This window comes from Tiliqua scincoides, chromosome 5 (assembly GCF_035046505.1).
Source record: "Tiliqua scincoides isolate rTilSci1 chromosome 5, rTilSci1.hap2, whole genome shotgun sequence".
Classification (NCBI taxonomy): domain Eukaryota; kingdom Metazoa; phylum Chordata; class Lepidosauria; order Squamata; family Scincidae; genus Tiliqua; species Tiliqua scincoides.
This window is the reverse complement of record NC_089825.1, coordinates 105,371,770-105,388,206: the sequence shown is the minus strand read 5'-3', so window position 1 is coordinate 105,388,206 and position 16,437 is coordinate 105,371,770. Positions and strand designations below refer to the sequence as shown.

The 16,437-nt window shown below is 43.9% G+C and overlaps 2 protein-coding genes across 2 annotated transcripts; one reads left to right on the top strand and one right to left on the bottom strand.

Moving 5' to 3' along the window:
* The first annotated feature begins 4,598 nt into the window (after positions 1–4,598).
* LOC136650935 (olfactory receptor 14I1-like) lies at positions 4,599–5,555 on the top strand. The gene has a single exon (XM_066626901.1). The coding sequence runs from the start codon at positions 4,599–4,601 to the stop codon at positions 5,553–5,555; it is 957 nt and encodes a 318-aa protein (XP_066482998.1).
* Positions 5,556–11,499: 5,944 nt separating this feature from the next.
* On the bottom strand, positions 11,500–16,143 carry LOC136652901 (vomeronasal type-2 receptor 26-like). Its single transcript, XM_066629825.1, has 3 exons — positions 16,096–16,143; positions 12,761–12,887; positions 11,500–12,395 (listed from the first exon to the last, which is right to left on the bottom strand). The coding sequence occupies exons 1-3, from the start codon at positions 16,141–16,143 to the stop codon at positions 11,500–11,502; spliced, it is 1,071 nt and encodes a 356-aa protein (XP_066485922.1).
* Positions 16,144–16,437: the final 294 nt, after the last annotated feature.

Genomic DNA, 16,437 nt, shown 5'->3' with positions numbered 1-16,437 from the left:
CTGGTGTGCCAGGTACTCTGCTGTTCTATGGGCTGCTGCCGCCAGCACAAAGCCCTAGGAGCTTTACATGTGTGACACAGGCCAGCAAAAATTCTGCTGCTGTTGGTAAGTATGTGATGGGGACAGAGAGGGGCAGAGATATGGGGATTGGAATGGGGAGCTGGCCAAGCCAGAGGCAGAATGGGAAGAATCTTGGTGGCAGCCATATTCAGCTCCTATCCTTCCTAGCCTGATCACGGCCCCTGAGTCTTACTAAGCCTTACCCCAGTTAAATTGCTGGGGTAGGTTTGAGGAGACCAATTGGGAACCAGGTGGTCAATGGGGAGGTAAGTAAAAATGTTCTTTGCTTACCTCCCCTGGGCTATCTGGTGACTTCCCACCCACAGCAAGGAGTGCGTGTTCCGTTGGTGGGACTGCCTGCTCTGGGCTGGCATAGGATTGGGCTGTTAGTCATGGATCTAGCCTAATATCTCTTTCAAGTCTCCTCTGCTGGCCACTTGCTATCATCATTCATTCTACACCTTCTCCCCTTGACTGAAATGCTGGCAACCTTCAAATTTCACTGTTTCAATCCTCCACGTGACCAGTGCGGCTTCAATGGGATGAGGGCAAGACTGGCCCAAGTTTCCCTGATTTTGATCCCATGCCCCACATTCCTCTTCCTCTATGTTCCCCTCTTCCTTTTCCATTCTAGGAACTGGAAGGAGGACCAGTGGAGGTAAGAAAGCAAACAGAGATGAGTGCCTCTGACTAATCTGCAGCCTGACACAGCTGCAGTTGGCTTCATGGATGGGCAGGATGGTTTGGAGTTATTTGGTAGCACTCATTTGTAATCCAGACCCCTTTGGTTGTGAAAATTACACTTACCGAATTGTGAAGATAGTTCAGTACTGAAGTGTAGGAAGGTGCCATTAGCTGAATTGGGATAGAACCCCGAGTCATGAAAGAACTCGAGCTCTAGGTCACAAAAATTCTTTACTTGGGCCTTTGTTTGACAAATGGGCCCTGTCACCAAACTGTCATATCCTGCTGCTGGCAGTGGCTGCCCTCCCTTGACGGACTGGGCTTAGCAGTGGTGCAGAGTAGTCAGCTTCATCTACTAACTGGTAGTTTTACAACTCCCAGTGGGCTTCAGCAGAATGACAGGGGAACGTATGTAAGAATAGGCTTGGACGTTTGGAAGCGTCCTGTCCCTTCACTGAATCTGAAGTACCAGAGGTGGATACTGTGCATTACGCATCCCCTAACACTGGAGACAAGGAAGTAATATTTTCAGACCGCTCGTCCATGCCAGCCAGGTGTCGGCATCCAAGATTTGGGAGTCAATCTCAACCAGCCTGCCAGTGCCTCAATGCCCACCCAGGAGCCCAATGGATGCCCCTGTTACAAGGAAAAGCCACATGGAGCTTGCTGTACCATATGGTTCATAATGAAATGTGAGACCCCTGGTGGCCAAGTGCCCTTCCTGAAAATTAAATGGCAGCCGAGAACCAAAACTTCCTATTTTGCCAGTCTCCAAACTTAGACCAAAAGCACATACAGACATACCTTGACTTTCATCGCTTTGCTCTTTCAGCTGCTTTCAATTAGAACTACATTTCAAATTTCTTCCACATGCTTTCCTATTTCATTGGATTTCATCCAACTTTCCAGGATATTCATCTATTTTTTCATTTAGGTTTTATTTGCATTTGCATGTTACGTAATTAGTTATTTATGGTTTTCACCGACACACTCAAATGCCCAGGAGTTGAGAACCAGCCCCTTCATTTCTGTCTCAGCCACACACACCCCTTCTGAGTCCCTCAGACTCAGTGGTAGGCTTCATTCATTCATTCATTCATTCATTCATTTCTCTTCCAGACAGAGACAAGAAAAAAAATGCCACCCCCATTGGCCAATCAATTGCCCATCTCTTCCAAGATGGACAACATTGCACATTCTCCCCCCCCCCGTCCTGGTTACCCCTGCCTTCTAGCCATGAGGAGTAATGCCAAGCATAAGCTCCTGAGTGAAGATGTGACATGAAGGGAGGCATCATGCCCCACCCATTCCATCTGGGGACAGGACAACCACCCCAAGGATACTAAGGGGTAGACCCAGTGAGGACGAAGCAGTGATACACTCCCTGTTATCCCATACATCCCCAAAGCGTCTGGATCAAGTTGAGGAACCTCATCTACAGCAGAAGAATCAATAATGGCAAATGTATAGCATTAAGCTGGATTCTTGTAAGTCCTAGCATCTCTGACAGGCAGGGCAGCCAAGGGTGAGCTAGAATCAGCACATTTCTCAAGGGCAGCCACCCTAGAAGATACACCCAAGATAAGTTTAGCTGAGAAGGCATGCAAGCCTCTTGTTGACCTAATATGGGCTCAGAGAAAGCCTCACCCCCCCCCCCATCACTGCAGCCGGCAGTGCGAGTTGCTTTTTCCTGCTCAAGAGTGTCAATTCATGTGATCAGGACCCACACATTAGAAGACTGATCCTCCTCCTCTGAGGAGGGAAAAACAAAACAAAAACATGGACTTGATGAGCAGGAGGGCACTTAAACACTTTCCCACCAGACTTTTGAACCCTCTTTGGTATTTGTTAAAATGTGTAAAATTTGTTATTAATTCCTTATAGAACATTAATTGTAAAAACTCCATTTGTAAAGATGAGGTTTGGTGACAGCCTGCCTATGTGTACCACCAAGGGTCTGTAAGACTCTCACTCATTGTGAGAATTGGTGAGAAAGGTGGTATAGAAATACTATATGATGATGACGATGATGTTTTAGTCATAGATTCTAAGAAAATGTGGAATCTGTAAGCGCACCAGCTGTGAACTGAACATTAGCCAAAGCAAACCATGCTATGAATACCATGTAATATTTATTTTATATATACAGGTATTTATATACCGCCTTTGTTTGGTCATCAGATTTCTCCTCGGACTTTAATCCAAGGAGGTTTACATAGGCAGGCTGTTCTAAACCTTACAATTGAATAGTTCTAATCTTTCATAGAACTCCTCGTTCCAGCTGGATTCCTTCCCGGTCTGGTCTCTCTCTGGCCCTTCACCTCCCATGCTCCACTTGACGGCAACTCCTCTCTGCCACTGAGGGTCAGCTCATCAGTATATCAGCATGTCGTCAGTTCTGGGGTACTTCCGGTTTTTTTGAACTGGCAGCCTCAGATCTTCAGGCATACAAGGCAGCAGCTCTACCAACTGAGCTAGACCTCCTGCCAGACCACATTTAATATGTGCTTTGAACTTATACTCTAAGCTTTCAATAATGGCAATAGCTTACACATAGAGTTACTTCTCATCTTCAACTTTCAAACGCTGAAGCCATAAATCTCACACAAAAACCTAACTAGTAGAGCTCCTTGGAGAAGTGCCTGTAATTATATTTGCAGTTGTGATTGAGAACTTAGTTCTCATGATGGTACTTTCATATGTTTACCCAGGGACAATACCTGGCAACATATTAGCAGATGTACAGACCTGAAAGCTAACAATTCTCTGCATGCCTCTATTTCCCAGTTGTGCTGGGCTCCTGAGACCATATCTCTAGGAACGCCAAACATAATAAAAACCAGCTGTCAGAGGATGACAACTTCTGGCTGCCATTGTAGACAGAGCTTTTTAGGGCTGCAACATGAAAAGAATAGGTGGACTTTTCAATAAATCTTCATTGGTGGTTGGATAGGAATAATACTTTAATATGGCTTGAGAATAATCTGCTTCTGGAAATTCAAATATACATGAAGATAAATAGTAAGTACATGTTCAACTTTACTGATTCTTGAGTAGTTTTGCAATGGAACTCAACATCCTGAGTTCAGCAGTGCTGTAACATAAGGTGCTCCAAGACTGTAACCATATCTTCTTTTTCCTCTTCATTATCAGTTTGGTTTTTTTAAAAAAATCAGATGTGTATTATAATTTTACATGAGAAATCAGTCTTTGTTCTCCCTTTATTTAAGATAAAATGAGACTATTCAGCAAGCGGCACATGAAAATCTTGTAGAAACAATGGATGAACATACTTTGTTTTGTCTCAGGATTGTGTGTCATTGGAGGGAAATGGAATGTAAAGAATGATAAAAGGTTGGATCTGTCTGGAAAGATGCACAGATCAAATGCCCATAACCAGATGAGGCCTTGGACATTCTATCATATATTGCATACTTTGTTGTATCCAAAAAGTCTTGGGGGATAAAAAAAGGGACATTCTTTTTTTCTGCCAATATTGGAAATGGGAATACAGCAGGCATCAAGTTGTGAAGGGTGCACAGATATCAGAGAGCCCTTTTGGCCAGACTGATCACTGAAACTGCCACTCTGTTGGCTATTCACCATCAGAGCTGAGGTAAGGATGCCATGGAGGTTTCAGTGCAAAGGTTTGCCTTTAGGTTCCCAAGAATTCTGGCACCAAACAGTGAAGTGGAGGATATTCTAGGAAATACTCTATATTCTATTTTCTATAAGAAATATATTTCTATAAGAAATATTCAGATATTCTAGAAATCATCATTCATCATCATCATCAACATGTTACTAAATCAGCATATGAGCATTGACAGTTTCCATCTGTTTCCGTCTACAGTATGAAGCAGACCAAGTGCAAAATGTCCAATGAAACTTCAGCATCTGGGTTCCTGCTCTTGCAATTCTCAGATGTTCAGGAATTGCAGCTTCTACATTTTGGGGCCTTCCTGCTGTTGTACTTGGGGATTGTCTCAGGGAATCTTCTCATCATCTCTGCAATAGCTCTTGACCGTCTCCTACACAGCCCCATGTACTTCTTTTTAATGAATCTGGCCATTCAAGACATTGGGTATGTTTCGGTCATTATCCCTAAATCCATGGCCAATTCCCTAAAGAATACCAGGCACATATCTTATTCTGGATGTGTTGCTCAAGTCCTCTTCTTCGTCTTCTTTTTCGCATCCAATTTTGCCCTTCTCACCATCATGGCTTATGACCGGTGTGTAGCTATTTGCAACCCATTAGAGTATGAAATGATCATGAACAGGGGTGCTTGTCTGCAAATAATTGCCATTGTATGGATCACTGGTTTTCTCTATTCGGTGTTGCACACCACTGGCACTTTTGCAAGCCCTTTCTGCTCCAACATTGTCAACCAGTTCTTCTGTGAAATCCCTCAATTACTGAAGCTTGCCTGTTCTGACTTATACTTAATTGAAATGGGAGTTCTTGTAGTCAGCATTTTCATGAGTTTCGGCTGCTTTATTTTTATTGTCATAACTTATGTGCACATCTTCAGTGCAGTGCGGAAGATCCGTTCTGTGCACGGAAGAAGAAAAGCCTTCTCAACTTGCCTTCCCCACCTCATTGTTTTCTCCACATTTTTGTGTAGTGCAGTTTTTGCTGACCTGAGACCTCCTCCTGACAATCCATCACATCTTGATATAGCAATAACTATTCTGTATTCTGTGGTTCCACCCATGCTGAATCCAGTGATCTACAGCATGAGGAACAAGGAGATCAAAAATGCTGTGCTACCACTGCTGGGCTTCAGAGCATCTAAGAATATAGTGTAGAAGAGGCAATTGGACATTTTGGTGAGGCTACAGAACTGAGTGCTTCCTTCTCCCTTTCCAGTTAGTCAGTTTTGGTTGACGATGAGGACACATCCGTGAAGCTGTGAAATGGATCTTCTTAGGGATCCTGAACTGTGACACTTTCAGAAATGGATTTGGTGTGTTCACTGGTTTTCAGAACCACTACAAATAAAAACCAAGGTGCCCATAATTTTTTTTTCATTCATTTCACCTTGAAAAAAAATATGCTAGAATGGAAATCCATTTCTCCATTCATATCTGTTCAGAAATTGTAGTTTATAGGAGAATTGGGGAATTAAATCCTTAGGAATTGTGATTTTCTTAGAAAAGTGTGCGATGCATTCCGATGAAAGGAGGAGTGGACAATGAGTTCTGATTGAAGAGTGGATTTCAGACTCCAGAAACTACAAAGGTCTGGGTTACTTTTAGCCTGCCTGAAATTATAGCAGTTTTAAAACTTCCCTCTGAAACTTCAGGTGTTTGCAATCATATTTTTTCCTCCAATATACACTGTCCACCTACTTTTGGGTCACGCTATATATATATAAAATTTCTTCATTGGGCTGTTTAGATTATGTCAAAAAAAATCCAGAATCTTTCAAGTGGCTCAGAAAATTCACTGTCTGTTTCAAGTGATGAGGTTTTAGAAGTTCCTATTTGAGATCACAATTTTAATAAGGAGAATGTTCTCCAATGTTCGTTAGCTGATTTCCATCGGTTTGTGGCATGGTGCAATGCCATTTGCTTGTTGCATGGTACAAGCCCCTCTTTGTGTGTGGTGTGTTGCTGTGTCCTTGCAGAGTGTGGCTTATCATGGCAGCATACAAATACCAATTGTTCTGGTTCCTGGTCATGACCTGGAGGATTAAGCCACAACCACCCCTCAGATCTGGCCTACGAGCCTTGAATACTGGGGCATTGGCAGCATAACCTCAACCGCAGTGCAGCATTGTTACCAAAAGAGCTGATTTTAAGGGGAATTTTGCACAGCTGTGTTGGAACATGGGATCTGATGACTGGATAAATAAATTGGCATAATGCAGAGAATCCCTTTCCTTCAAAGAAAAAACTGAGAGAAATAGCTTTCAATAAAAGATCTTAGCTTTATTCAGAAAGAACAAAGATAGCAATATTGCATACAAAAGAGTAATAAAGATAAATTTCTTTGCCCTAAAATAGTATAAGATGTACCTGCCTTAGAGCCCAATCCTGAGTTGTGCACGCCTGCTTACCGCCTGTGTACACTGTCACAAATATGTCTTAAGGCACATTTATGGGGCTTAGCACTGGAGCGAGCCCTCTTGGCTCAACACAGAACTCCGTTTCTCTGTGCCCGCTTGATAGCTGCGCAGAATCGTGTAGCCCCATTGTGGGGCTACTTTCCTTACACAGGGGAAGGGGATGAATGTCCCCTTCTCCCAAGGAGGCAGCAGTAGCTGCCCAGCACACTCAGGGTGCCGGGTAGTCATTTTGGTGGCATCATAGCTCTGTGTGCCGGGCAGCTCAGGATTGGGCTGTTCTGGTGATTACGTTTAATGCAGAGTGCATTTGGTCTGCCCGAGGAAAGGGAAGGGGGGGCAGGTTTCCAGCAGTCCTGGTTCTTCTAACCCATCTTCTAGCAACCAGAGACAGGGAGAGAGAGGGGGGTGGGGAAGGGAGTTTTCATCACAGTATATATCTACCTATATTTTTCAGAAGATCAGGAGGTCCTTTGAGCAGCAGGTCGAAACTCTGTCCTGTCACAACAAGAGTGACAAAATCAACTGACTTAAACTTTTTTCTTTCTATCCTTCTTCCCTTATTCCATGCTACCCTTCCCCAAGCACAACCAAAAGCCGCTAACCCCACACTTGCTGGCCAGTTTTTTCTTGCATGTGCCTCCTTGGAACTTGCTCAATCGCCCAGAAAAAGAGCCTCATCTCTTCTTTCCCTACGGATTAGCATGTGGATTTCCTGAAAGGTCTTTCTCTGCATTGACTTAGTCTTGGCCATCTAGCCCTAGATTCCCACAACACTTTGCACACAGACTTGGTGTTAGGCACAGCTTTGCTACTGTACCATAAAACCTGCTCCCATCTCATATGCAGAGAAGTTGATTGCATGTTTAGTGCCTCTGAAATTTCTCTGCTGTGGGTCTATGTGCGTGGCGCATACATGCGTTACAGTGCTCCTTCCGAACATTTCTATTATCATCCCCACAATAAATATTGTATTGCTGCAGTGTCTCCTTCACTCCTTCTTCCTTCCCCACTGAACCATTGCTGAGTTATGCCATTGGCCACAGCACACGGTTCCAGCAGATGGAATCAGTGTCCTCTGTCTGTGCATACTAACGTGTTCTGAAATGCAGACCCAGTAACATTATCTTCAGGAGGCATGAGAATGACTGCAACAATTTGAAAGTCAGTTGCTTGCTGCTGGTTGGCAGTGTCGTCCCATCCCCCCACCCCTTGGGTGAGTGGTGTTTATGTCATCTTCCAGGTACAGAGAAGGCAGACCATTTTAAACTGGCTGGTAGTTACAGCCACCAAGCATTTTGCTCCCCCAAAATTCAGGTGGAAATATGGTGACATCATGATGTCATGTCACCTTCATATATTGGATTTTAGGTGTGTAGACTTTTAAAAAATCAGTACTGTGCCCACGTGTAAAGGAGGAAGAGGGCTGGGTGCTGGTGCCCTAAGAACCCTTTGAGACCACCCAGCTCCCATCCCTCCTTCAGTCGCTGCACTGGGAAGGAAACTCTCTTGTTCCAGGCCAAGCCAAACAAGCCCTAACCTCGCTGCTTGCATTGCGGCAGCAGCATACTATGTAGTTTACTCTAAAGCAGTGTTCTTCAACCTGTAGGTTGTGATGCCAAGGGAATAGGCAAGGGAATTGGAGTTCACGGCAACCTTTCAAAGCCTGTCACTTACGGTAACAAAAATGACTTCACTCACAAGTATTTGACACAATTATCCACATGCGCAAAGGGGGGGAAGGGGACCCAGAGAGGGAGCAGAATTGGCAGGTGGGCCCTCAATTTATTTGTTTGCTTGTTTGTTTGTTTCTTTGGGTTGTGGCATGAAAAGGGTTGAAGAGCATTGCTTTAAACTTTAAAAAATGGCAATAGGATATACCCAGAGTTGACTGTCAATTTATGGCCCAATCTATTTGGGCAGCAATTTTCATATCACGGCACACTGATGAGATGCTACAACGGTCAAGGTACACCATAAATTTTTTAGTGATATATTGGATCATTTAAAAAATAAGTATTGATAAAGGCTTAAACAACAAACCAAACATTAATACAAGCTTAAACGGAATAACACACCCAATCCCAAAAGCAGCTGACTGAGGAATGACAATGGTTCTACTCTCCCCCACACTCCCCCAGTGATCTTCATCTAGACTTTTACAGGACATCTGTGGACTGTTCACAGCACATGGTGATACAGCACAGTGGTTGAAAATAGCTGCCATTGGGCCTCTCTGCCAGCGGGCTGCACATTCTACTGGTGGCAACTGCTGCAAAAGGGCAGAAAAGCATGCTCTGGCAAAGCCCAAGTAGCGCACTGCTGGAGGACTGGTGGGATGGATCCAAGAGGACCTGCTGAAGCAAGAATAGGCTTGAGCTGGTAAGGTCCATTTTCTTTGTTTTTAGACTTGTAAAGCCAGGTGGGTCCTGATAGTGATATGCTTGAAATATAAAAACTTACACTGAACTGGGCACTGGGGAGGGCTGGAAATCTCACTATTGGAGGAAGGGATGTTATAGCAGACAGGCTACAGAGAAAAGTCACTTGACGAAACAGGGCTGGCTACCCCTTATTTAATTATTTGTTTTTCTTTAATTTAATTTTTTAATTATTTATTTTATTTTGCTTGATGATGTCCCTTCCAGTCATGACATCACTTCTGGTGGGTCCTGGATGGATTGCCATTCTTAAAAGTGGGTCTCAGTGGTAAAAGTTTGAGAACCACTGCGTTAATTCAAAACAGGTCAATGAGACATCCTCGGGGGAGTGGGGGGTGGGTGACACCCTAGTGACCAAAATTCTAGAAATCATGACTTTTAGGAATAATACCATCATGTTACATACCATTTGATGCAGAATTTCATGCGTTGCTTGTGGGGAAATATTCACTGCTTTTATTTTCTGGCCATTATTATTATTCATTTCATGTCATGAACATTACTCTCTCTCAGTCTCACCTACCTCACAGGGTTGTGAGGACAAAATAAGGAGAGGAACCATGCACACTACCCTGAGCTGCTTAGAGGAAAAGTGGTATAAAAATGAGAAGGAAGGAATGAATGATGTTTTATGGGGTGACAACAATTGATGGCCCTGGGTGTCAACTGACCTGCTTGTTAGGGCTCCTTTTTGTGTCAGGTTAAAGGGGGTGGAGACTCATAACTTGACTCAAGTCAAGCTGTGCTTGACTTGCCCATCTCTGCATATGAACACCTTATTGGTTGCCTGCTGAGTCACAATAACACCTCATAGGCTCTTGGAACAATTAGTCTCATGGATCAATTTTGAGTTTAGTAAATCCACTTTTTGTTACATAAGGCAGTTGTGTTCTCTTTTTCAGATTAATTGGCCATAATGTATGACAGAATACAGATAATTCAACATGGTTTGTTTCATAATGTTCTTCATGAAATTATTATTCCAATGATATATAACATTGTGCTTTTATTCATCAATACACATTTTCCCAAAGCTTTCCAAAATGTTGGCCACTAGTGGTGCCATGCCCCTGAGGGTGTCATCTGGTCTGGTACACACCTTCCACACACACACCTGCGATGCCACTGAAGGTGTATCTAGATCTTTCTCTTTCTGACCCAGTGACCCCACCAGTGCAGCAGAGTTGGGTGCATATTCTGATCTGATGCACCAGCCTAGAGCTTATTATGACTAAGTGGCCGAGAACTAGATGATGAAAGTTGAAAGAAAAGGACCAGTTCTAAGTAACATGACTGAGAAGCAGTGCTTCATAATGCTCAGAAGAAACTGGGTTATTGCATCATGACCAGAAATATCAATGACTGGGAAAAAAGTAGATACTGCATACAAATTTCCAATAGTCAAGTAGGCTATAAAGGTCCCTACTTGGAAAAAGTGTTCATCTTGTGAAGGAAGGACTTCTTGGAGGACGATTCTTCTCTTAGAGCAGGGGTGTCCAAACTTTTTAACAGGAGGGCCACATAATCTCTCTGACATATGTGTTGGGGGCCAGGAAAATAAGAATTCCTTTACATTTAAAATTTGAATAAAGGTTTTACAAAATGAATATATTGGAGATGGAACTTATATGAATAAATGAAGGTTTCATGATAGCTCAAAGCCTATAAAAGACATTGCACAAAGCAAGGCTGGGCTTTGCTGCTGCTTCACAGATGTAAAACAGCAAGCAGCGGAGGAAGCCCTTGGCCTGCAACTCACACAAGAGGTCAAACAGTAGGCCCTTCCACTGAGAGTAGTCATGTTGTGCCAGCACAGGCTCCAACAAGTCTCTGGAGGGCCAGTGGCTCATTGGCCGTGGGCTGGATTGGGGGTCCCCAAGGGCCACAAATGGCCTCCAGGCCGGGGTTTGGGCAACTCTGTTTTAGAGGATGGAAACCATTGGGTTCTTTTGGTCACCTGTGCTGCCTTAGCATCATGCCTTTAATATGAACTTGGTATTTCCTTGTTTCCACATTTTGATTTCTGGGTTGTATCTTGCATTATTAACATTATCCGTGGATAGCTACCCAGGAGGTACAATTATTGCTTCTGAAATTATTGCTCACCCCACCTTGTGGATTCAAAAGAATCAGGACGATTAAAAATGTGATATGCTGTGATCCAGTATTCATACTGTATGGAAACATATAGAGAGAAAAACATGCAAAACAACTATCATCTTAGAATCTGACTTAATTACTTTTTTAAGCAGCTGTTAGCAGCTGCTTGGAGTTGAGAGCTGGTTTTAGAACAATAACATAGCATTTAGGGAGAAAAATGCAAATCAGGAGGCCAGTGTTGGAGGCCAAGATGGCAAAGACCTCCACGGCCACCACGTCTTTCCCCTTGGTGCTCAGGTAAGCAGGAATGAAGGAGGTCCACACACTGCAGAAGACCAGCATGCTGAAGGTGATGAATTTGGCTTCATTGAAAGTATCTGGCAGTTTTCGGGCTAGAAAAGCAACTGTGAAGCTAGTGAGGGCCAGAAAACCAACATAGCCCAGGACAGAATAGAGCATGATGATCGACCCTTCATTACACTCCACTATGATGTGCTCAGTCTGGGAGTGCAGGTCAACATCTGGAAAAGGAGGAGAGGTGGACAGCCATACAGTGCAAATCCCCACTTGAATGAGGGAACAGGAAAGGACAATGGAGTGGGCCACTTTTTTCCCCAGCCATTTCCTCATCCTGTTCCCTGGCTGGGTGGCCATGAAGGCCAGGACCACAGTGATGGTTTTTGCCAAAACACAAGAAACAGCCACAGAGAAAATGATGCCAAAAGCCGAATGTCGGAGAAGGCAGGACACCTTGCTAGGTTTTCCGAGGAAGAGAAGGGAGGAAAGGTAGCAAAGCAGGATGGAGGTGAGAAGAATGCAGGTGAGGTTTTGATTGTTGGCTTTGACAATGGGAGTGTTCCAGTTCTTTAAAAAGATCAGTATCACCATAACTGTTATTGCTGTAAAGGAAAAAGCAATAGAAATCAAACCAATTCCTAAGGGTTCCTCGTAGTTTAGGAAGGCTGTCTGTTTGGGGATACATTGATCTTGGTTCTTGTTTGGGTACTGATCTTCTGGGCATTTGACGCAATGAGCTGCATCTGAAAAGGACAAAGAGAGTGTCAGTAGCTGTATGAATCCAGAAGAATGTTGGGAGGTTGAAAGCAAACGTTGGACAAGAATTCCTCATTTTCTTGGTGAAGAATGCTTAGTATCAGGGGAGTGACAAAATGCAGCAAGTGACAGGCACCATTGGAGTTAAGTGCACTAAACTGTATAATGGACTGCCTCTGAAGTCTTTCATGGATCCTCCCTTGTTAAAGTTGTAACCAGTTTCCCTTTAAGAATCCGTGCATCATGATTTAAGTGTTTGGAGAAGAACAGACCATACCTAGGCATATGTTATGGTGTTAGGCTGGACAAAATTTGCAAATATTTCCTGGCAATTCAGGGCACTGTCAATCACCTGTCTGGTTAGATATCATGTCATCTGGACATGAAGTACAATCATAGCAACAGATGGCTTTCCCTTCTCGAACCGTCTTGCTGTGTCCGACACGGCAGCTCTCAACACAAGTTGAACCAGGCAGATTCTAAGAAGAAAGAAGGGGAAGAAATGCTGAAGCAAACATTTGATGCCCACCACCACGACCATCCTTCTCTTTCAGTGCACTTCAGCTGATCAGGAACAGGAGATCAACTTGATCCTGACCAGCAACAGAGAACTCCCCTATTGCCAGCGACCTGCTGTAGACCCCTGTGGTATTTGACTTCAGGGAGAGTCGGTAGAGAGATTTGTTTTTCCTACTGGGATTCAAAACAGTTCAGAGCACAGTCCAAAAGAAGTAGGAAATACACCAGGATTTGGTTTTAATGCCAAAGTGCCTTTCTGCTAGCAGAAAATTCAGCGTGCTTTTATTTCGTCAGGGAATTGGCAATTGCACTGGCATTCCTGGCCCCTGTGCCGCCTGGGGCCAGGATCAAAGAATACTGCCCCCCCACCGGTTGCCACCTCTTACCATAGTGTCCAGGCTGCACGTGGTCTCCTCTGGCCCTCTGGAGGTCTTATAAGGGCTTTTAAACAAAAGGGCTTTTAAAAGCCTTCCAGAGGTTTCAGAAGGCCTCCGGAGGGCAGGAGGAGGCCATATGCAACTTCCCTGGCCCCCAGAAGGTCTCTGAAGGGCAGCTGAAAGTGTTGAAAGTGGTGGTTGGAAGGCATGGATAGATGCATGGATGCTGGCAGGGGGGCAGAGGGGTGGAACCCTGGGACGTCTGTCCCCCTTTACCCTCCATGGTACACGAGTGCCCAATAGCAATTAGATTCTGAATGGGCTGGCATCTAAGAATAAAAAGAATGGGACAAAAGAGGAAACTGTCTTTTAATACTCGACACTATGGACATCCTCCTTTTTGTGTTTCTACTTGTTGTGTGTGTTTCAACTTGTTAAAAGGTGGGGCCCACCTTGGAGTGGGGCCCAACTCAAACCCCAGATATCTATGTGATATTTTTCTCAATATAGGTATTTTTATTTACCATCTTTTCCTCAATATAGATATTTGATTAATCAACATGAGAGGCTACGTGCCTTGCAAATATTTTTAAAATGATTTTATTCTGTGTCTGTAGAGGACAGGAATGACCCAGTACAAGTTTAGGTTAAAGTGGATGAGAATATTTACTTTAGGCATGTGTACTAATGGTGTAGTCGTAGCAATCCTACAAACCCTGGATAATACCGATCTGTGACTCTAAGGCTGCAGTCATATTCAGTGTTTCTCAAACTGTTGTTCAGGACCCATTAGGTGAGTTGTGAACCAATTTTGGATGGGTCCCCATTCATTTCAATGTGCATTTTATTTTTAATATATTAGACTTTATGCTACCATGGTATGTATGTTGGGGAAATGTTTCAGATCTGTACTTTTAACAAGATACTATGTATATGCTTTTAACAGTGATAGTCAATGGGTCTTACTCGAGGTAAGTGTGGATCGATTTATAGCTTCTTGGATGTTTGGGGAAAATAGAACAGTTAAAATTCATTTGGATATTAACTTTAGGTATATGTACTAATGGTTTGTTTCAACATTCCTACAAGACTTGTACAATACGAACTGTGCCTGTAAGGCTGCAATCCTATATACACTTTCCTGGCAGTAAGCCCAATTCAACATAGTGAGACTGATTTCTGAGTAGTCAGGTATACGATTGTGCTGCAGGGGTAAAACCCTTTGGTCACCCTGCACTGCTAGGACTCCCATTGCAGCATTGCAGGACACTTTCTGGCTGCCACAAATGGAGACTCAAATAAGTTGTTGGCAGGGTTGGGTATTGGGCAGAGAGGAGGAGTAATAGGGCACTTCAGGGGAGGAACGGGGGTCGGTCAGGAAGGGGAGGGGTTGATCTGGTAGGAGTCATGCATGTCGAATCCTATCCCCTAGTTTTCAAGCTTCCCCACCCTCTGGCTCTCCTCAGGCTTATACCAGTTATAGAGCTGGCATACGTACAAGGAGACCCCTAGGCTGTCCGGGGGCTTATACTGAGGTAAGGGGAAAGTATGCTCCTTTACATCTCAAAGGCCTCTCAATCCTGCCCCCACCATAGCATGCAGTGCATGCCTCCAGGAGTGCTCTAATGTTCAGGAATGTTCCCAAGCAAATGAAGAGGTGACCTTACTGAAGGATTTTAGCCCTACCTGTTTAAATCTGCTATTCCACACAATGGCCTCATCATGGATGGTAAACCCTTGACTTGGAGAAATCTTTCCAGCTTGGATCTTAAGGAAGGATTGATTGGGGAAAGTGACCCAGTTGATGACATCAAGTCCAGAAGACAGTTCCTGATTGGCAAACCGGACTTCATGGCCAGCACCATTGTTAAAGTGGATATTCTTCAAAAAAGAGTGCATCTAGATTGGACAAAAATAGAAAACAGCTGATAGCTTCAATGTATATTGTGCACTGTATTACCAAACCCCTGGTCAGAAAAGGCACCTGTAATCCTGAGATGTACAAGTTAAAAGAACTTTTTCATTTATTAAAAACTATTAGAATAGACTTGGCAGATCTTCCTCATCTTCCTCTCCTCTCAGCTCACCATCATATCCAACATTTCCACATCTATGGGCCCAATCCAAACTTTGCAGCACTGATGCAACTATGCCAATGGGGCCTGCTCTGCATCCTGCAGTGTGGGGGTAGTCACAGAGGCCTTGTCAAGGTCAGGGAACAATTGTTCCTTTACTTGGGGCTACAGTGCAGCTCATTGGTGCTGGAAACTTGCCTGCTTACACTTGAGGAGCCTCTCCTTGCTTCTGCTTTCTTGGATGTAAAGAGAGCCTCCTCAGGTGTAAGCAGGCGGGTCAGCTGTGGCACTTTTCCAAGGGCTACAAAGGGGCGGTTCTGTCTCACCTGCGGCTTGAATCACACGTTCCTATTATATTCCGCTTTTCTTAGATTTTGGAACTTAAGACTTCAACCCTATGCGGTTTCCTAGGAGTCAACCTCATTGAACAAAATGGACTTACATCTGAGTAGACATGCATAGGCTTGGCTATAAAGCAAAGTGCATGGGATATCCAAGAGGTCTGTCATCCAAGTCCTACAAGCTTCAGATCTGCTTAGCTTTTGCAATGTGCCCCCCCCCCCCATGTGCCTGGGAACATGATTTCACCCACACCACCCACTCAATCCACAGCAAGTTTACATAGAAGTGATTTCCACTGTGCTCCAATTATCTTCCTAGTAAGTGTGCTTGGGATTGCACCATACATAACCGTTTCAATACAGTGAGGAATATACCTGCCAGGGTTCAATGTTCAAAGGTTTGCCTTTGTCTCTGTTCAACATGGTTTTCGGCCTGGACGTATATATGGCATTTAAAGCATGTGCTACAGCATAGAGACCATTGTAAATACGGTAGCTCATATCACTCATCTCCATCTCAAATACAGTCTGAGGCAGACTCTCCAGTTTCTCCTCTCCGGTACAGTGTTTACAAGTTTTAATTTTCCCATCACCGCAACACCCGAATGCCAATTTGTAAAAAAAGCAGAGAAAACGTGCAAGTGACTTTTTAGGCTTTAGAGTCTGAAGGAAGTCCTGGAATCCTGGCACGGCCTTCACGGAGGTTGTGAAAGACAA